This window comes from Callorhinchus milii, unplaced genomic scaffold, assembly GCF_018977255.1.
Source record: "Callorhinchus milii isolate IMCB2004 unplaced genomic scaffold, IMCB_Cmil_1.0 Scaffold6, whole genome shotgun sequence".
In the NCBI taxonomy this organism is placed as follows: domain Eukaryota; kingdom Metazoa; phylum Chordata; class Chondrichthyes; order Chimaeriformes; family Callorhinchidae; genus Callorhinchus; species Callorhinchus milii.
The window spans coordinates 6,094,542-6,117,175 of NW_024704747.1; the positions used below are offsets into that span (position 1 = coordinate 6,094,542).

Consider the following 22,634-nt stretch of genomic DNA (forward strand, 5'->3'; position numbering starts at 1 on the left):
GGATAAGTTACTTTCTCTATGTCACTGCCGAAGTATAGCTAAGAGGCTGTGCGTTAACTGCAAGTTAAAGGGGAATGAAGCATCTGCTTTTACTCAGCTAGGAGGTCCCAGCTAGTGTTCTATACGAATACTGAGGAAATTCATCACGCATGGATAATACATAAATATCTGGCACCTCTGGGGCTTCCTCACCACTATGAAGCAAATCTCTTAACCTTTTGTGTCGATGTAATGGTCTAGATTTAACTGTTAATTTAAGGGGAGGAACATGACTCGATTGGAACTTATCCCCAAGGGCAGTGTTCTCAAGAAAGAAGACAAGTTGTGTGTATTATTTGATATTCGTTCTGCAAACTATGTATTTCGTTACTGGTGCTAACACCAGACAGGAAAACATACAATTGTGGGGACTCACAACTTGAAAGGAAAGGGTAATGTAAGAGATTATTTAAAATAAAAGTACTAAACAGGCAAGACATGTTAGGTTGTAGAAACTTAAACTAACTCCAGAATGACCTTTCCTTCTCAAAGAGAAACAAGCAATGTGCCAACGTTCCCTCTATCACACAAGTACTTAAAGGTCCCATGGCACCTTTCAAAAAGAGAAGGGAGTTTCTCTCAATGTCCTGGAAAACAAGCCTCCAAGAAAAATGTGGTCATTCACTTCAAGGCTCTTTTTTGGCCGATGCTGTGCACAGATTGGGTGCCTTGTTTACCTATAAAATACACAGTCACTACATTTTACAGTAATTCCTTGAAGCCCTTCGAGGCATCCTCCCAACATATTGGTTGAAAAGAATTTTTTTCATTCAGCCTGAAATTTCGAATGTTTTAACCTAGCCTTAAAACCTTAAGCCGTCCACAGCTTTATCTGCAGTGTCATAAATTTTCAACAAAATGACAATGGGTGACTTCAACCCCTAATCTAGGTATTGCATCGGGGTTTTGGGTCAGGGGGAGGGGAAAACACCACAAACTAGTTGATGTCTTTAGTTACAAGAGGTGCAGAATTTTCAACGATGTATTTAGTTAACACCAGCCATAATTAAAACATTACAGGTCACAATCTTCATCCACATGCTCAGGAAACAAACATACATCTCTTTTACTTCAATCAAATCATTGCACCAGGTATACAAGCAACATTACAAGCGATTGCAGATTGTGAACATCCTCATGCTGTTGAATATATTCCCGTTGTAAATATCTGGTCGTTCTAAGGCCATTTTTTCAATGTGCTCCCACTCGACTGCTAACCGAAAGGACAAGTTAGGGTTTTCGATTAATCGGGAAAAAAATGTTCTTAATTCCAGCTTTGTTCGGAGGCAACTCACCTTTTTTGCATGTGACAACGTTAAACAAGGGAACTGTTTGCAGAGAGAGCGGATTTATTCTCAGTTCATACATGCTTAATCTGTTTGGCTGCCCAGCTGTTATCAATTTAAACCCAATGAAACTTCCACTCTGAGTCCATTTAAGCAGTCAATTTTAATATATCATGGCATGTGCAGTTATTTGGAATTGGCTGAAAAAGTAAAATTCATATTTAAAGACTAACAGTAGGCCACATCAACCCAGTAAATCATTCATCAAGCACAGACAGTTAGTCAATATTTGAGTATGGAAAATCAACAGGCATTTTAAAGGAAATAATCCTGCAGCAGTTTATTTTGTGGCTGTTATTCATTAGGAGAGGATGAGATGATTGATACGGTTATAGCATTAATACAAAACTGAGGACAAACTAAACTAAATCATTCTCTGATTTTACGCTAATATATCTTAGCGTGCAGAGATGGTATCTGATCTGTCACTAATAGCTGTACATATATGTCACCTGACATCATTCACAATCTTCCAACGGACCCATATTGGCAACAGATTGAGCCTTTATTGAGCTTGTATTTAGAACCAGTTTTCTAAAGATGGACCTTTTGCATTGGCAGGTTGTTATAGACCTATATTTATATCCACAAAAGACAGAATATTGCTTCCATTTGTACTTTTCAATAAAATATTTGGATTATTTCTGTTTCAGAGGCTTGGTGTATTTTATGGGTGTAACTTGTGAACTGACAACCCTTGTTACTCTCAATCAGTCAGAGGAGATGGTGACCATGGGGCTTGCTAATTATTGGAGAATCGTATTAACCATAATAAACTTTGTGCTTTATTGGATTTACTGTAATGTGTAGTGACTGTGTATTTTGTAGTCAAATGCAACAACCAATTTGCGCATTGCAATATCCCCACAAAACAGATATTGAAGTGAATGACCAATTTTATTTGGGGGATTGTTGTCTAGGACACCAGAAGAAATTCCCTGCACCAATTAAGGGTGAAAATTAGGAGCCATGACGCATCACAGCTCCAAATCTTGTAGCCAGAGTCCTTATTTAGTATTTTGCTTTAATCTGGTATCTCATAATGCAACTCTAAATTTCTATGTTCCTCAGGTCAGAAACTACAACAGTGACTTTGGCCACTCATAGAATGTTACAGCATGAAAATAGCATTTGGCCCAACTATTCTGTGCTGGTGTTTATACTCCGCACAAGCCTCCACCCCTCTTTGACCCATCTATTCCCTTCTTACTCATGAATGCATTGATTAAATATGTTGATGTTTATGCTTCAACCACAGCTTTCTGGCAGTGAGATCTACATTCTAACCATCATCTGTGTAAATAAGTTTCTGCTAAATTCCCTTATTAGATCTGCTACCAGCTGTCTTATTTTTAGACCAAGGCCCTTCTGATTGACTCGCGCCAGTGCTTCCACACCTCAGGCACTGGCAGCATCAGCATCCACGGATGCACACTCCACCTCACTAAGCCAGTCAGGAACCTGGGCATCTTGTTTGACCCTCAACTGTCCTTTCTCCTCCACATCCGTGCCAATGCCTTCCTCCACCTCCGCAACATTACCCGACTCCACCACTGTCTCACCCTTCAGGGCACCAAAACCATCATACGTGCCTTCATTACAACCAGGCTCGACTATCCCTACTTGTTGGCCTTTCCAACTCTTCCCTCCATAAGCCTCAGATCATCCAGAACACTGCAGCTCGTGTCCTCTCCCGTACCAGGCTCCGTGACCCCATCACACCCACCCTCACCCGGCTCCACTTGCTCCCCATCCCTCAGAGGATTCAAAATTCTCATCCTCACTTTCAAGGGCTTCCATGGCCTTGCCCCCTCCTACCTCTCCAACCTTCTAACCCCTTATCAACCTGTCCGCTCCCTCCGCTCAACAGGCTCCGGTCTGCTCCCTGCTCCCTGCCCGCCCCACCATCGGCGGTCGGACCTTCAGCCTCTCTGCCCTCACCCTCTGGAACTCCACCCCATGTTCTCTTTGCCTCGCTCCCTTCCTCCTGACCCGAAAGGCGCTTCAAAATGTAATTTTGTATTGTATTGTATTCAAGCTCCCTCATTTTGGACTAATTGACAAGTGGAAATAGCTTAATAACATCCACTTCATCAAATCTTTTCAGAATTTTAAACACCTCCATCAGTTGCCCCCTCAATCATCCAGTCTCCAGAGAGGAAAGCTTCAACCCGTCCAATTTGGTGGTGGGGGGGTGGTTGTTCTAAACACATCCCTGCTAACCTCCTAATAAATCTACGCTGCCCCCTCTCTCCAACACTCCATTCTTCCTGTGGAAATAATACTCTACAGAACTTGGAGAGAAAAAANTGATAATTTGAGACTGTGTGATAATTGTTGCCAGTGATAATTATCACATCGCACATTGGAATTTTTCACTCCTTCAAAATAACGTCCATACTAATCCTGGTTCCTTCAATGGAGCCATTTACTCTAACCCCATTTCCCTTGCTCTTTTCCCATAACCTTTTATATTGTTTCCTCTTCAAATATTTATCCAATTCCCTTCAAATGCTGTTATGATTTTTAAATTTTTTGAACTGAACCCTCTCCAATGCTTCAATAAGGGAATGAGATCAAATCTCTGAACACATAGATTCTGTCTCCATTAATGTGTGGAGCAATCTAAACAGAATGGACAGATATGTGCTTTATTATTGTTACATGTGCAGCTGAATAATACCATCATAGTTCCTCTAAAGGTTGCAAGTGAATATTAAAAGTTACTCCAATGTACGTGATTGTGAGACTCGGAACAGATTATAGACATAAGGTTGAGTACAGGGAGATCTGGACTGTGATCCGCCTGAGGTCTCGAAGCACTGTATACTGTATATCGCAGTAACACATCCTATTTATTTTTACATGGAGCATGACATTTCTCTGTGTAAAATTGATGTGTCTCATATATAAAAAAAAAGGAGTTATTCAGTGTGTAAAGTGAAATGGTAGCAAAAGGAAGTCATTTGATTCTTCCTTCTCCCACTGGAAGCAATGAGTGCGTACCAAAAGTTATCATGTCCAAGGAAAGATATTGACAGCAATTTATCATGTTGAAAGGGCCAGCGGTGGACTGCTGGATGTTGTTTTCCATGGCAATGTCTGGGAAGCTGACTTTCATTTCAGGATTGCAACCTTGAGCACACTTTGGAACTGTGTCCTTCAGTCCCTTCACCTTGCCCCCTCCCTTGCCTCCTTCACGTCCCATCACAAGACCTTCCTCTTCGACTGCACCTTCTGTCACCTTCCTACACCCACCCTCCCTGCCCTCCACCCCTCCTGATCCCACCCCCCTGCCCTGTGCATATTCTTGATTGTCTGGCGCTTTGGGATGTCCTCCCGCACGAGACAGGAAAAGTGCCGAAGGCACAAGAAGAAACATAGGGAAGGTGCTGGGATAAGTGGGAGTAAAATCAGGAAAGTGCAGAGACTTGAGCGCATATCAGGGAAAAGAGTTGGTGGACAAAGCAGCAAAGAGATCAAAGGTGACACAGAGGCACCAGAGACTAGTCACAGATACAGAGGATTTTGTGAGTAACTTTGACCAGGGCTGTCTCAGTAGTGTTGAAGCTTAGTAAAGCTCCTTTTTGCACTGCCCAAATAAAGTGACTTTTCTACCAGACTAGCAGCCGTTACTGAACCAATGTCCCACTGGAAACGACTATGCTGTCTGCCAATTTAGTGACAGCCAGTGTAGAATTATGTTCACTTTGTGCTATGGACTTTGGCCCAGTGGGTCAGTTGTCAGAGGGAAGAAGTGCTCATCCCATCCGTCTTAGTTGGATTCAAACCAAGGTCCTCCAGGTGAAGGAACATTGTTCATACCCACCTAGTTATGTGCCCTGAAATATATGTGTATGTGTGTTCATTACCACAAAAAGGAGTACTGTAGGCATCTTGTGGTCATGATGTACTGCTTGCAAAGGACTAAAATTGATACGACAGTGCCTGAACATTATATTATGTCAGTCTCCATTCCCCTTCTACATGGTGAATTGCAACAGAAATTACTGCTGCAAATGGAAGGATAGAAAAAAAACTGAAATGCAAATGCATTTTTTTTCATAAGACAAATGTAATAAAAACGTTGTACAGTTTTTAAACAGGTTCTCTATGGCTTATCCATTAGCAAAGCACTCATGATGCATAAACAATGCATTTTATATGAGAGAGACTGTTGCTTCAGAGATTTATAGGGAGGAAATGTTGCACTGCACTTAGGAATCAATTACCTTACCTTTAATCAGCCCCTTTTCTTGCAAAGTTTTCAGTGAGGGTCGTCTTGATATAAATTTCTTTAGCCTGCTCTTAACTCTTTTCTTCTCAGAAGTGTCTGATGAACTGTGGTTCAAGCGTAGAACTGAGAAATAAAAAAGGAAAACATTTGTGACAAAAGCAAGGCATTACACAGGGAGGTCTAATATAAACTGATAATCATTTCATTTGATGTAGGGTCTTTCACATTAGGGGGGGGGAAGCCTCAAAGCTACAGAAGATTTATAACAAGCAGTGATGTTACATTTTGTAGGCGAACTTGGCAGTCAATTTGCCTGTAGCCATGTCCCACAGGTAGCCAGGAGGTGAACAACCAATTTTATCTGGAGGATTTGTATCCAAACGCTGGGAGAAACCCCCTTTTTTAGAACAAAGGGATTATTAATGTCCCATTAAACAGAGAGATGGGACCTTGGTTTAAAGTCTCACCGGTGAAGGACGACCCCTCTAATAATGCAAGGTTCCACCAGCCTTGCGTTGGGTGCCAGGCTGAAACAAGTTCAAACTTGAACCCACAATCTTCTCATTCAGAGACAATAGTGCTAATGCTGAGTCAGGCTGTCACCCGATTTAATACATACCTTAGTCTTTTTGTTAAGGAAACAAAGTTAATTCAATGAATGTCAAAGTGTGTTGAGGCACCACCCCTGCCTAATAAATAATGATTGCACCCAAATCAGGCTGTAATGTTCTGGGGCTGTGTTGTATTACATTTCCTCTTAGCTGGGATCATTTCAATGATGAAAATGGCATTTCCAAGCTTAATCAGGGGATAATGGCCTAACTCAATTTGAGTTATGCAGTATCCCATAAATAAGCCCAAAGAGATATTTTTGTAGGCTCGCAAAATGGCCTATGCATATTTTTCGGCCCTATTATTTTTCTAATTATGGTTGTAAGATGGTGGGGGCTTGTTCTAAACACATTTTAATACTATTCCCTAAATGATGTTAATTTCATCTAGGAATACTACATTTTTGACCCCAGTATTCTCACGAATTCTGGTGCAGTTTGAGTATGGAATCAGAAGTCTATGTCCTGATAGCCAAGAAATCAGAATAAAACTGTGGCAAATGAATGTTTCATTCCAGCCAATTAACACAGGAAAATATTAATGAAACAGGAAGACTACCTATAATCTAACAGCTTTAACTAGTTCAAAATTAATGCCAGGTACATGCTAACATTTGCCAAAATTATCAGCCATGAGATACAAAGCAAGATGGCCAAGAGTTTTTTCCCTTAGACTACAAATGTAAAGCCGTGTCAATTTTGTGTTACCATATTTTTTAGGTATAAAAGTACGCTAGTGGCATCTAGTGGTACTAAATCAGGTTAGCATTACAATGAACTTCATAAACATCTGTAAATGTAGTTAATTCAATACTGAGATCGAATGAGAGATTCAAAAAAAGGTTCTTTAGTCCATTTGATCGTTCCGAATACCAAAAATACTACCTTCTTTCACACTACAGCATTGCAGTGCTTCTTAAATGTCCTCAACCACCCTTCCTTGTAATCCATTCCCCCAGTTGATTACCCTTTAGGTAAAGAAATGCTTCCTATTATCCCTCACAAATCTGAACCCAGCCCTCCTGCCCTTCTACCTTAATGTAGCTGAAAGCATTGTCCTGTGTTTAAGAATTCAATCTCATTCAATATTTTATATACCTCTATACAGTCCCCTCTGAGATGTCTCTTCTCACGGATGAAGAGCCCTAGCTAATCTAGCCCTTCCTCATGCCTCATCCCTTCAGGGGATTCTGAAAGGTGCAAAGATAAACACTTTGGATCATGTCTGCATTTTGCTTTATTGAGCTCAAGTATGTTCACATGTGGAACCTATCCTTTGAACATGAATTATTTGAGGTTTAAAAATGTGTATCATATGATTTTGAAATCAAAACTATTTCCTCAGAACTCTGACAGAGATTAGGACTTGCACGCTAAATAATGAAATCGCACTGTTTTCATCAATTAGTTTCCAATGTATTTTTCCATTTGATTTAATCTCTGCAGTTTTTTGGGGAACACTACTCAGAATCATATTGTTTCCTTCAGTCAGGAGGACAGTTAGGCTGGGCTGCAGTCATTGCTCACAAACATTTGGCCAAAAAAGCTGGAAAATGCTCCGTAAATTCATTCTGTAGTTGAGGATTTGAAAATTGCAGAAATCCTGAAATAATAAAAATAATACTTACGCCTTATCAAGTCATCAGAATGTCTCAAAGTTCTTCACAGGATTTTATTGTGAAGTGCAGTGACTGTGTAGTTGAGGCCAATGCTTACAAACCGAATATTTCCTGAACGCATTAAGCATTCAGAACTTTGCTGAATTGAAGTGTTCTGTTTTGCAGCCTGAGTCCTGACCTATGTTGCTATTGATGTTATCCCATTAGCCTGTCCTGAATTGTCAAATGACAGCCAGGCTCTGGATTCAATTGATTCCATGCATACAATTCTCTGGTTATCTGACCATAATGAAACCATGGTTCAGAACATGATACCATGCTATGAGTAAGCCTGTCCTGCCATATGTAAAATGATTCCTAAAGCTTACATTCCACCTTAGGCAGCAAAACCTTCTGCCTTCTCTTCTCCTAACTGGGTAAGCTCCTCCTCCAGTCCACAGTGATCTGGCACCAAGGTTCTTTTTTGGCCCATTTCTGGTCAACCTTCCTTGATTGGGAGTACATTCTGGACTTGAAAGACTGCAATGCATAAGCGTAAGCCCAGGCAGTGCTTGTTGGCAGAGTACCCTACCATGGAGGACATCACAGTTTAACCCAATCCTATCCTCATCCAACACTGACTGGTGCATGTTTTCCAATAAAGAGATACTGGCTTGCAACCAGAAATGGAAATTCTGTCTGATTTTTCCCCTCCACAGCTGAGGCAATAATAGAGCCGTAACACTTCTGTTAGTCACCATGGCAGACATAAATAATAATAATAATTATTATATATACATGATATGATATAATAATGATATAGCACCTTATCACGTCTTCAAGACATCTCAAAGCACTTCCCATTTTATACTGTAAAGTGAATTGACTGTATATTTTGTGGGCGAGCATCAAAGCAACCCACACTGGAGGTTGAACTTGAAATCTTCCTGTTTTTTTGCGTCAGTTTCACTGGAGGTAATGACTCTAAGAATCGATTCTCTATTGCAAATATTTCCTATGTGCACAGTTTTTTTACGCAATAAAGTGGAGATACAGTTCTGTCTTCTCTAAAATCATTTTCACCGCAGTACCAAGACAAAGATAAAAATCGCACTTTTGAAAAACTAGTCCTAAATGCTGTGGGAAATTAAACAAATACTAAAAGTGCAGAATGAAAATAAAGAGCAAGGTTGGCAAGATCTATGCCTTTTGATACAGTAATTTCAATACTAGACAAAATATCAATGTGTTTGCCCAAAAGGCAAAATGCTGCAGATGCTGGAAATCTGATATAAAAAACAGAAGTGGCTGGGAACATTCAGCAGGTAAGGCAGCATCTATAGAGAGAGGAAAGTGAGTTCATGTTTCAGGTTAATGACCCTTCATCAGAACTGTATTTAAATCAAATGCATCAAACTAGGAATGTTCCTATTTGGTTGTAATCTTTCAACTAAGTCTGTACTGCATAGCTTCATAAGAAGGCACACACAGCACTCATTGCATTTGCAAGCAAACAATTAGACCCATTATTGTAAATAATAACTGCTCATATAAGCCTGCTATTTCTTACCTGCATGGTATGAACAAAGCAAATGTGGCATGATCACAGACGTGAACAAAAGAGAAGGAAAACGGCAAAATGAATAGCATGAATCTCCCGATAAAACAATAAACATTTACAATTGTTAGTTCGCTTATGCAGTGATCTTTAGCAATTACTTCCAGCGTATTATGTGTAACAAAAAGGATTTTGAAGAACTATTTATTAAGCACCCCTTGTAATGGGAACAATGGGTATTGACAGTAGATGTCAGAGTAAAGTGCTATTGATTGCTTTGCTTCATGAGTATGACAAAACCTATTAATCTGAAGTGCAGAAATAATGTCTGCACTTTTCTGAAGTACAGTGTCATTGTCTGGCTGTCTGTCTTGACGTGACGAGTATAATCTATTCGCTAAAGGCTATAATGACTGAACCAGGGCAGCAATAAGGCTGCTTTGCACACATTAATAGTAGGAGAACCACCAGCAAATTCTCCATATGAGATGCAGCCACAACAACTAATCCTCCTACATGCCAGTTTAGGTCAAGTGGCCAAGGGATTTTCATAGGCCCTGCAATAATTTTTGACTAAGAGAATAGGTTACTTAAGCGCTGACTGCTGAATTTGCCATTGAAGTGGGGAATATATACGTGTTTTCCATTCATGAAAGTAATATCCGTCAGAATTATAAAGGCTGACACATCACAACTCTCTGATGCATTTGGTATGAAAATGAAATGCACCAAATTGGGAATTTTATTATTTGGTTGCAATCTTTCAGCTGGTTTATACACTTTTAAATTACACAGCTACAGCGAGCAACCATTGCATTTGGAAACAAATGACTGAATGCATTAAAACATTATACAATGTCTTGCTGTTCAGGTGAATGTTAAAGGGCTCATGTCGCTACTTAAAAAGAGAAGGGAGTTTCTCCCGGTAATCCCGATCAACAATCTCCTGAATAAAATTGGTTACACACTTTATGGCTGTTTGTGGAAAATTTCTGGGTGCAAAGAATGACTGCCATGTTTGCCTACAAAATACACTTTACATTAAATCCTGTGAAGCTCTTTGAGACATTTTCCTGATCTGAAAGGCGCTACATAAATACAAATTGTTGTTTTAAATTGCAAGATTCATATCGACTTTGAGTTACAAATAACCACTCCTGTTATTAATATTTCACACAAGACTCAACTATTTCATATTTCTGCAATGACATCTTATTGAAAAAATCCTTTGTAACCTTATAGGTTTTCAGAAAATTACTCATGTGGAATCCCATGGCATAAAGTGATTGCTAGAAGGGTGGACTGCTGAAACACTTGGCCCAAAAACTGATTTTGTTTATATCTGTTCTGTGCAGATGGTAAAGCAGAATAATACGTTCAAATGATGCATTTCACAAAAGGTATTTTTTTTGTTCCTTTAAGAAATAGGGAGGTTCCTCCCAGGTAAAGGTACTGTCTGGTGTGTCAAAATCCCATACAGAGCTCAAGGTCGTAAGTTCACTCAGGATGCACTGTTAGCTGAACTCAGCTGGGACAACAGTTGGAGGGGAAATTAGCCTTTGTGCCCCTAAGGCAAGGAGGCGAAAATAATATCTGCCAGGTTTCCACTTATTATAATCCTTGCATTTGAATACAATGCCTTATCATGTCGGAACATTTCAAAATGCTTCATAGGATTTTACTGTGTTTGTTTGTAGCTGAACGCAGCAGTGGATTTGCACACGATACTGTCCCACAAACAAGCAGGAAGTGAATGCCCATTTTTTTTTAACTAGGGGTTTAGAGGGGAATTGTTTGTCAGCGAACTTGGAAGCACTCCCTTCTCTGGAGGAAACATTTCTGGCCATTGGCCAGTAACTCCTCCTCGAAAACACGTGCATGAATGCTGGAGGATAGGGTGGATTATGATGCTCTCTCCAGTCAAACAGACTGCAGAGTCTGAGTGCTCACACATGATCAATGGTCATTTGGGCCAATACAAGGGAGACCATGATAAACTGTTTTCAATTCTTTCAAAAGCAAATTCAATAGATTTTTTTTAGGAAATAATATTGTGGTATACAGTATGGAGCTTGCGACATGACTGCCAGGATGGTGGAAGGCAAACTGGATGGACCTTGGTTTTCTTTCATCTAGCGATTCTCATTTCTTTATGTTCTTAGGCCTATCGGTGCCTATGGAATCATACAATCATAGAATTGTACAGCACAGAAGGAAGCCATCATATCTGTGCCGGCTCTTTCAAAAGATCTATCCAAATCAATCCCACTCACCTGTGCTCTCCCCATAACCCTGAAACTTGTCCTCCCCAAATAATTATCTAAGAATTTCTTTCTTAAAAATTGCTATCAAATCGGCTTCCAAATGTATTCCAGATTCGAACAACTCGCTGTGTGAAAACTCTATGAAACGTTTGGCTGGTGGGTGGTGGTTAGGGGGTGGTGGTGAGGGGGTGGTGGTGAGGGGGTGGTGGTGAGGGGGCGGTGGGGGGGCGGTGGGGGCGACACAAGATATCTATCTTAGATAGTTCTAAGATAAGGTCTGAATTTTGTAAATTGCTGCAATAAATAATAATGGTTTCTGATAAAAACATCTGTATTTGTTAAATTTCCAGACCTGCATTCGAAATTAACCAGCAAATGCCAGTCATACTACCTTTTTACACACCAGACTGAAAGGAGATTAATCAAACTGACAAGCAACATTATCTCTGTTTATTTGTGTAATCTGTCTAGTCTAATCCACCATTATACCCAAATGTCACTGAACAACAGGATATCCCTTTAATAATATGTGGCTTTCTTCAGAGCACATTCTTTACAGCCATTGGAAAAGCTCAGCTGTGCTGAAAAGACTGCAAAAAATGCAACGGGTGAATTTCAACCTGGATGTGGACCAAATAAGCAATGCTTTCACCCATGGATACTTTCTCATTCACTTTGTGACATTATAATTAGATAGAGAGTTGATTGCTGTGATGATACCAACATGGCTGATACTTGTTTTTCTCCCATTTGACATTTTTTACTGCTCGTGGGACCCACCTAATGACACTATTATGACCTTAAAGCAGTCAGTCACTACACCAACTGCGTGGAGTACCATTATGAACAATGGTCCTGCCTTGAACTAAACGCAAGACACAGACCCTACAAAGTGAATTAATTCACATAATTCTGTACTTTGCTGGGTCATCTATCTAACGTACAGTGTTGGAGTGAAGATATGAAACTGAAGCTAATCCCAGGCAGGATAAATCGCGCTATTATAACAGTTATGACAGCAGAGCAGCAGTGCGATGCTTAGATGCAGTAGCATGCTGCTCGAGATACAAGGAAGAAATTGCTTTTTAGAGCGCCTTAACATGTCAAAGCTCTCAAAGAGCTTCACAAGTAATTACAGTCAAGTGCATTGATTGTTTTGGTTTGCAAGCACGTGAGCCGATTTGCACTGGCAAGGTCTTGCAAACACTCACGAGGGAATGAGCAAACAATCTGCAAGCTTGTTGACCATGTTACCGGGAGAAATTTCCTTCTCTTGATGGATTTCTTACGTCATTGTTATAATTACTCAATCGACTGCTCCGACAATGCAGCACTCCCCCTGTACTGCATTGGAGTGCCAGCCTAGACTTTGAGCTCTATGAGTTTTGAACTCACAACCTTCTGAGCCAGAAGCCAGAGTGCTGCTGAGTGAGCTAAGATGATGCATGTAGTTGTTCCTCTTGATTTCCAAGAGTTGAGGTCCCAATTTGGCTGGGAGGAGACAGGAAGAAACAGAAAGTAGAGATATGGTTGTTCACGTCATTCACAATTCCTTCAACCTCAGCCATATGCTCCCAACTCCCAGTGAAACATACTCCCAGCTGTCAGAAGACATAACTGTTTCCATCAAGTAATGAAAACAGAACTTTTTTTCACCGTAAGTTACATGAGAACAATTCCAAAGTGCGCAGAGCATTTCTGAATATTGAAGATCTTGATAAACTTCATGATGTTGCATTTCTGGCTGCAGTTCTTCTGATATTGTTGCTGAAATACTATTGCAGTTCCTAAGGAGTTAATGAAAGCATTAGGCCTGATTTGAGCAATTACTCAATTATTGGCACAAACTGAATGGGTTCAAAAAAGTTCCAGTGGCTTAAATCTTAAAAAGCATTTTGCATTGAAAGGGTTTGAGGCTATTGTAAATTACCGTCAATAATCACTTGCTGTTTGTGAAGCACTTTGAGACGTCTCGAAGACGTGATAAGGCGCTACATCAAATGCAAGGATTATTATTAAAAAGATGAGTAGTTCACTGCAATTTGAGGAGTCTCCACAATTTGATTAGGTGCTATGTCAAATGCAAGGATTATTATTAAGGTCCCTGAAAAAGGATGAATAATTGGACGGAGTATTGGAAAGAAAAGAATATAGTGGATGGATAATGATAACAACCCTAGCATTTGATATAGCACCTTACCACATTGTTGAGATGTCTCAAAGCGCTTCACAGGATAAAATAATAATAATTATAATAATAATTATAGGATATACGGATACTTTACAGTAGTAAAGTTTAGTGACCTTGTATTTTGTGGGCAAAACACAGCAGCCAGTTACTCACACCATGTCCTACAAACAGTCATGGGGTATAATCACATGGGTACCCAGCACACACTCTCTATATAATCACACATATACCTTGCGCTGTTTAGTCACATGCTTTGCATATAACATGCGTGTTTTGGACACTGAAACTAACCCAGAGACTGGAGTTGAGTGCACTGATTACAGAGCCTATCAATGACACACAACAGAACGAAAGAAGAGAGGGGTTGCCCATAAACCCGAATGACTTCACTTCTGTTAAGGCCAACAGGACGAAATGTAAAGCATCCCATCTAGGTAGGTGAGTGCAAGCAACAGGTGGCCCTGAGACTTAAATAAATAATCTTCCGGTTGTGAATCAAGCACTCAACTGCCTGAATTAATGGGCTGCTCTCACAGAATGGTCTCCGCGTGTTAAAAATTAATTAGAAACAAAATTACTATTTTAACTTCCAATCAATTACAAAAGAGCAGGAATATAGCCCAAAGCTGTTCACACAAAATGTTTGCATTAGTTATTAGCTAAAGAATTCCCATAATTCAGGTAGGTATTTCTTTTGTTTGCTCTCAGTATGTGCAAACAGTCATGGTATAGTTCCCACAATCTTGCTGGGCTGCTTAGCTCTTTAAATTCATTCCACAATTAAAATGAAATAAGAAGCATTTTCAACCTTCAAGTCTTTGTAAAGGTCCAGGCCAATAAGGAATAAATCTTTTGCAAATATTTCTGGAGGGCATAATGTAAACTTTCCCTCAAGAAATGTAACTTTCCCACAAGTGTCAGTTTGCAATTAATTACTTTAGAAATTTTCCCCACAATCTTTATGGTTTCTGCAAATTAAAGTTTTTGTGATATATTTTATACCAAGTTTGATAACGCTCTGTTAAAGGTTCTATTCATTGTGCTATGTAGTTAACAAGCTGCCATTTATTCCTAAAAAGCAATTTTTGATTGTGTTTTGATTGGGGTAAAATTTGTGCCATTTTATAGTGTGGACTAATTAACGCAAAGGAATGCCTTACATCACAAACGGTACCACGATTTTTTCCCACGGCTCTTTTTTTTTTAATTTTAGCTATAAAAGGCCAACAGATTTTGAAATCACACTATATTAAAAGTTCAATTGGGGGACATTAATAATAATTGTGGAGTCCAGTTGCTCAGTGGTTAGAGCACTCGCCTCCCAAGCGAAAGACCTGGGTTCAATTCACGGCAGGATGAAATATTGCGCAAATTTCCTTACTCCACACCCCTCTGTTTACCTGACAGTAAGTAGGAATCCAGTTGTTAATCGATTGGAGGATCGCTTTTCTGGGGGTAATAATTCTTTTCAAATGAAATAATAATAAATTGGTCACTTCACTCCACGACTGCTTGTGGGACACTACTGTGTACAATTGGCTGCTGTGTTTTGTCCACAAAATATACAGTCAGTTCACTTTACAGTATATTCTGTGAAGTGCTTTGAGACACCTTGAAGATGTGATAAGGCGCTATATCAAATGCAAGGATTATCATTGACACCACCAGTTGAATTGAGGGATATTAACAATAATCCTTGCATTTGATAGCGCAACTTATCGTGTCGTGGAGAAGTCGCAAACAGTTTTTAATTGGATTTACCGCAATGTGTAGTGATTGTGTGGTTGTAGGCAAATGATAGTGACTTTATTAAGATTCTCGGCTACTAATTTTTTTGGAAGAGCAGCACACCAACATGGATCCATGGTAACTTTCGTACTCTTTGAAGATGTATTCAGAATATAGATGTATTCTGCTTGTATTCAGAAGGTGTGATGAGTGGGGACACCTTGGTGGGACCTCCCTCCATGACTTTATTCTAAGTCAGACCCATGACTCAGGCTGTGCAATGTAACTTTGCAACAACATCTGGGAGATTACCAGCACAACAAGAAAGAGACTTTCCTCCAAACCCATCCGGTTTCATAATTCACACAATTGTGAAGTTCTATAGCATATTGGTTAGAGCACTCTCCTCATAGGTGAGAAGACTCAGGTTAGATTCCCGGGCAGGGCGAAACTGCAAGTTTACTTAATCCACACCCCTCTGTTTATCTAGCAGTAAGTAGGGTAATAATCCCTTCAAAAAATAATAATAATTTGGTCAATCAATCCACGACTGTTTGTCGGACACTGCTATGCACAATTGTCTGCCGCATTTCGCCCACTAGATAATAATAATAATAATCCTTGCATTTGATGTAGTGCTTTTCACATCTTCTAGACATCTCAAAGTACTTCACACAATATACTGTAAAGTAAATTGACTGTATATTTGTGAGCGAAAACACAACCGGACACAGCAGTGTCCCACAAACAGTCATGAATTGAGTAACCACATTTTTAGTTTATTTATGTATTTCCTTGAGGGATTATTATCAGGCCTGTGGAATAAGGAAACTTGCCCAAGGTTTCGCCCTGCCGGGAATCAAATCCCGGTCTCTTGCTTGTGATGTGAGTGCTCTAACCGCTGAGCTACAGGACTCCATATATACAGTCAATTCAATTTACAGTGTGTTCTATGGAGTGCTTTGAGACATGATAAAGTGCTAGGTCAAATGCAAGGATTATTATTATTATTATAATGCAGCTCCTTGTGAAAATGGAAAATAAGCCTTACGCCTAACTCCCAGCTACAGCTCACATCTCTCAGAGTGATGAGTCCCACCTTTTCAGAATAAACCTGCCAGTGACCAAATCAGACCGAAGGGAATCAAGAAAAGCTTCTAATAATGGAACGCTTACGAAGAGAATACCAAAGTCACATATACCTTCTTACATGTATTTTGGAGAACATAACTTGTTCATTTTCCTAACTAATGTGAAATCACTTAGCCTTCTCTGTACTTAAGGCTTGATCTTTTTCTGTACCTGTAACACAATAAAAGCTTGACAGAAAACCCAGAACACAAATGGAATATTCGGAGAAGATAAAACCTAGAAACAGAATACTGGATATGTTCGTGTTTGATACCATGTTATTGTACTTTGTTACTCATGAGTTAGGTTGTCAGCCTCATTCATGAAATGCTAGCCCTAAGACACATTTCACATGTAGTATCCTTTAAGAAGTTTCAAAAAGAATAAAGGATTCTGGTATTAATATTTCTCTTTAATAGGAAGACAACAGACCTTGCAGGATGTAGCTGCTGTTAGCAGACATGAATTTCTAGGGATGAGCTTTGAAGTTACTGTATCTCCAAATCCAATGGATTGGAATTGAACCATCTTAAACAGTTTCAATCATTTTCAGAACTTTTCCCGTTAAAATTAATCGAAATTCGGTCACCACCTCTCACTCGCTCTAAACATCTCCCGAGGACAAGCAATGTTATTTAACTCCTGTAGCTGCATTATCATGTGTGTTGTACGCTTAAGGAACAAATTTAACTTCAGACTCAGATGCATCTGATCTGTTCCTGAGTAGCATCAAAGTAGATCAGAGTATGTTTGCCGTTTGCTTGGTTTCTGTAAAGTTAAAGGATATCAGTGCTGAAGAATGTAACATTTAGTTTCAGTTTTGGAACTCACTCTTGGCATCAAGCACAACCAGATCAGGTATAGTATGGAAGAGGAAAGGTAACCTCTCTCGTTACTGCCCTATTGGAAGAAACTCTCTTCTTTTCACCATATACAAGTCAGAACTTTATCAACAGCCTTTTGTGTGCCTTCTAGATGTAGGGATTTAGGGTTTTGACTCTAAAACTGGTGCGATATCCATCCAACACATATATATATACTATTTTATATACGGATATCTATATATTGATATACATTGCAGCACGTACAAAAGAGAAAAAGTTAAATTAACATTGATTTCTAATTTATTCTACAGAAGTTAAGTATTTTAGCAATCCAGTGACAATATTTTGACATTCTGCTTATCATTTATTAGATGCAACAAGAAAGGGTTAAATTCATTGGATTAATATATTTAATATATATATACACATGTATTGATGCCTGTTGACGGATTTCATTTAATGTATACTACATGTTTCGCAGTGATTGTTTCCATTTATCACGGGGCAATAATTCACTCTCTAAAGTGCTATCTTAATGGAGTGAATTTTTCCAGCGTCCATCCCGCTGCAACCTTTCTTTTGATCACACCTGAGAGAGATGGATTCAGAAACCGTGCAGTTTGCATCTGGTGCAGTATGAAGACTGTGCGGATCCTTGACTGTCCAGCGCCTTGTGACGTCCTCCTGACGTGAAAGGTGTAATACAAAATGTAATCTGTTGTTGTCGTTGTGGCTACAGCTATAACTGGGATCACTTCCCACGTCATCTGTTCACAGCTCTCTAGGTGGTCTAATAGTTTTAATGGACTGGTTTTTAATATTTATTAGAGTTGATTGGACATCTGGCTCCTTAATAGCACTACTAAACAAGTATGTCATTCCTGCATTTGCAAAAGTCCAAAGTCAGTCTGTGTGTTGTTTTTTTTGCATGGCTCTGATTCAATACAATGTGAAGCAGGAAGTACAAGCCAGGCTTCCCACTCCACAGCGCAGTGTTGCTGGGAGCGAAGAGACTTTGCTGTCAGCAGTAGGAATACAGCATTAAAGGGACTGCATGTTTCATTTTATTTGTGTTGGCACTAACTCCTTTATACTAGCTGGCGAGAGATTATTTTCTTGTGTTGGGTCACTCTAGGAGCAGGCTTCGTGGAGACCGTGGATAAATCTGCAAATTGGAATATTTAACCATTCCAACCGATGGGGGAGGGGTGTGGGATGGGATTTTCCGCAGGGTGGGAAATTATTGGGAAAAGTGCGAAAAAATATAAAAAGGTGTGACCAAATTTCATCAAGTTATCGGGCATTTTGTTTCTCATCTCAGACAGCTGAATAAATAAGGAGTTGTACTTCAAGTATTTAGTATTGCATAATCAGGCTTTAACTGTTCTGGCTATTTGTGTGCTATATTCAACATTATTAATGGGGTTTCTTATTTCAAAGCATTTCCAATTTCTGCTGTTTGATGATTAGAGCAACATGAAAAATATACACTTGCAAGGTTACAAGCAAAGGGATTTTGACGAGACTTGGTGTGGAGCATGGTTTCAAAGCAGACGACGACACAGCTATGTTTCAATGTTTTTCTGCATGGATCTTACTGAGCAAGATAATTGGTCTCTCACTGTCATAGGAGAAACTTGAGTAATACAGAATATCTAAGATTTGTTTTAAAAAATATTTACTACAGAGAAATTATAATTTCGGACAGCCCAAAAGAGGCAAACTTTATTTCACTGAAATGTTTTAAAAACATTCAAGACGAGAATAGGACCCAGCAATCTTGGGGGAATTTCTTATTACAACGGAAATGCCCAGTTTTATTTAAGGCTCGATAAATAGCTCAAATTTTGCAAAACAAGGTCAGAAGTTAAGTTTTCCGCAAATATGTTTGCGTTAATCTGCTATTTCCCAATTTCCCACTGATATGAGGGGATTTGCATGATGGTGTGGGTCGTTGGAAGCCACTGCCAATGGCTAAATTTGTTTAGAGCACCAGTCTCACAAGCGAAAGGACCCAAGTTTGATTGCCTGGGGGTGAAACCTTAGGCGAATTTCCTTACTCCACTCTTACTGTTTACCTAGCAGTAAGTAGGAACCCAGTTGTTAGTCAATTGGCAGATCGCTTTCTGAAGGTAATAATTCCTTCCTTCCAAAAAATAATAATTTGGTCACTCAATCCACGGCTGTTTATGGGACACTGCTGTGCGAAATTGGCTGCTGCGTTTCGCCCAGAAAATATACAGTCAATTCACTTTATAGTATATTCTGTGAAGCGTTTTAAAACATCTCAACAAATCATAAGGCGCCATGTCAAAAGCAAAGACTATTATTATGATTTTTATTATTATAATGGATACAGCAAATGGCTTTGGATGAAATTCAAGATCACAAGATTTATTCGGATGAAGAAGGCCCTTCGATCTCATCTTTTCAGAATAGCCACCCTGCAGTCCAGTATCCTGCCCTCAACCACTCTTCCCGACAATGACAATTGAATGATATCCCAGGGGGTGGAGAGGCGAAGGAAGGAAGAATTGCTAATTTGCTCATTCTGTTTCAATCACTGACTGAGACATGGCCCGAAATACAATGTCATATGCAACCCATCTCCAGAGATACTTCTACATGCTCCCCCCAGTGACATCATCCGCAGACTTAGGGTGAACTTCCACATGTACGTGGATGACACCCAACTCTATCTCTCTGCCTCCACACTTGATTCCAGGACAACTGACGTCCTGACAGAATGTCTGTCTGACATCAAGTCCTGGATGACAGCCAACTTTCTGCAGCTGAATGTCAGCAAGATTGAGACCCTCCTGATTGGCTCGCACCAGCACCTCAGCGACTCAGGCACTGGCAGCTTCAGCATCCACGGTTGCACACACCACCTCACCAAGCCAGTTACGAACCTAGGTGTCTTGTTCAACCCTCAACTGCTCTTTCTCCCACATATCCGTGCCATGACCTGCTCTGCCTTCCCCCACCTCTGCAACATTGTCTGACTCCACCATTACCTCATCCCTCAGGCTGCTGAAACCCTCATACATGCATTCGTCACCTCAAGGGTCGACTATGGAAACTCCCTCCTTGTTGTCCTCCCAAACTATTCCCTCCACAAGCTACAAATCAACCAGAACTCTGCAGCTCGTGTCCTCTCCCACACCAGGCTTCATGATCCCATCATCCCCAATCTTGCCCGGCTCCATTGGCTCCCCATCCCTCAGAGGATAGAATTCAAAATTCTCATCCACACTTTCAAGGCTCTCCAAGGCCTTGCCTCCTCCTACATCTCTGACCTGCTGATCCCCTATCAATCTGTTCACTCCCTCCACGCAGCAGGCTCTGGCCTGCTTCAGGTCTACCATCGGTGGCTGGACTTTCAGCCTCTTTGCCCCCACTCTTTGGAACTCCATCCCACAGTCCCTTCACCTTGCTCCCTTTCTTACCTTCTTCAAGGCACGAATCAATACCCTCCTTTTTGACCATGCCTTCAGCCGCTCTCCTACCCACTCTGCCCTCCCTCATCCTAACCCTGCCCCCCCACGTTCAGGTTCTGATCCCTGACTGTTCAGCGCCTTGGGACGTCCTCCCAACTTGAAAACAGTTGACAAATGCAATTTTTTTGTCGTTGCTATTGGTCAGAGCATCGTCAGGGGATGTGGGAGTGAGGCGGGAGAGGGTCTGTACCAGCCTTACATGTGATTAAATCTTTGAGACGTCGAGAAGACATGAAAAGCGCTATATCAAATGCAAGGATTATTATTATTATTATTCAATACTTTAGTTATCCCTAAATTTAAATCGCATGTTAGAGCCTGCAAAGCCAAGTATTTCTGTAAAGAAATGACTATTTATCTGGCATTGAATTTAGGAGATTCTATCAAGTGAAATCTAATCAAAGTTATCCACATTTAAATAGTTTCAGACTTGAACTGGCCAGACTCTGTGAACTCATTACGAACATGACAATCTGCAGAATAAGACAACCCTATTCAGCAATACAAACAGCAGTTTTTAGATGTGCACAGTGCTTTTTATATATGAGGACGTCTTCACGGAGGCACCTGGGAGCCAGAGCTTGATGTGAGGGAGTTGAGGAAGGTGAGGGGAGGAGAAAGGTGACCAAAAGAGTGGTTGAACCCATCAAGTTTGATCCCAACCACGTTAGTGCAGCCGCTTCCCACCGCTCTCTTCCACAGTACAGATGCTCAGCTTTCTTTTCCCTCAAAACCGCAATCCCGTTTCTCACTATAATAGCTGCCCTCTAGTTCTGAGGTGTTCTCCATGATTTGTAAGGGATGCTGAATAATTGGGTCAAAGTAAGCTCCTCTTATTTCTTCCTGTATTTAAATGAGAATCCCTGAGTCTAATGCTGGTCCTGCTTCTCTTCTATGCTGTGGGACTCAGGATTTTTTATTAAAATAACCATTGTATTAAGAGGTCTCTCTGTGGCCCAGTCACCTTGATTGCAGGATCAGGGATCAGGGCTGCAATCCTCCTTTATGAAAACTGTTGTGATGAACTCATTTAGAAGTACAGCCATGTCCTTATCCTCCACTACTAATCTGCCAGTCTCACCCCTTTGGAGCCAAATGTGTTGTTTAATCTGTTTGACAGACATACACTTAAGCGGAATAGATTGTATTTTTAGTAATTCCCTTTAAACCAAAGACATTTTCTTTTAGAAAGCGTAGTCGTTAAGTACAGAAACAAAATGTATTTAAAAATCACCCAAACATTGAATAATTTCAGAAGTTTTGTAATATTGAAACTGGTAACTTTGATTCAGAAGACTAATTACTGGCAATGTTTTGTTCAATCATTTTACAAGCCACATTTCACATAGTAACCATCATTAAAATTCCATTCCTCACCTTATGAAGGGACCCTCATAGGCAAAAAGGTTGTGAAAAACAAATCTGGCATCGAATAGCTGAATAAAAGGTATTACATTCACCACAACAGAACTTCTGTATATTACTTGGCTGCCAGTGCAATACTGATTAAAATCAATAATAATTTCAGTGACCTGAAGAAGTAAGTTCAGTGACTTAAAGAAGTAAATTATGATGTGAGCATGTTTTTTATTAGGTTATAATAGATT

The 22,634-nt window shown here is 40.1% G+C and overlaps 1 protein-coding gene across 1 annotated transcript in view; it reads right to left on the reverse strand.

Annotated features, from left to right (window-relative positions):
• The window catches only part of arhgap15 (Rho GTPase activating protein 15), a 317,810-nt gene that overhangs the window by 133,986 nt on the left and 161,190 nt on the right, over positions 1-22,634 (reverse strand). Inside the window, 1 exon segment of the mRNA XM_007896359.2 lies at positions 5,623-5,745. Coding sequence (XP_007894550.2) covers positions 5,623-5,745 — 123 coding nt within the window.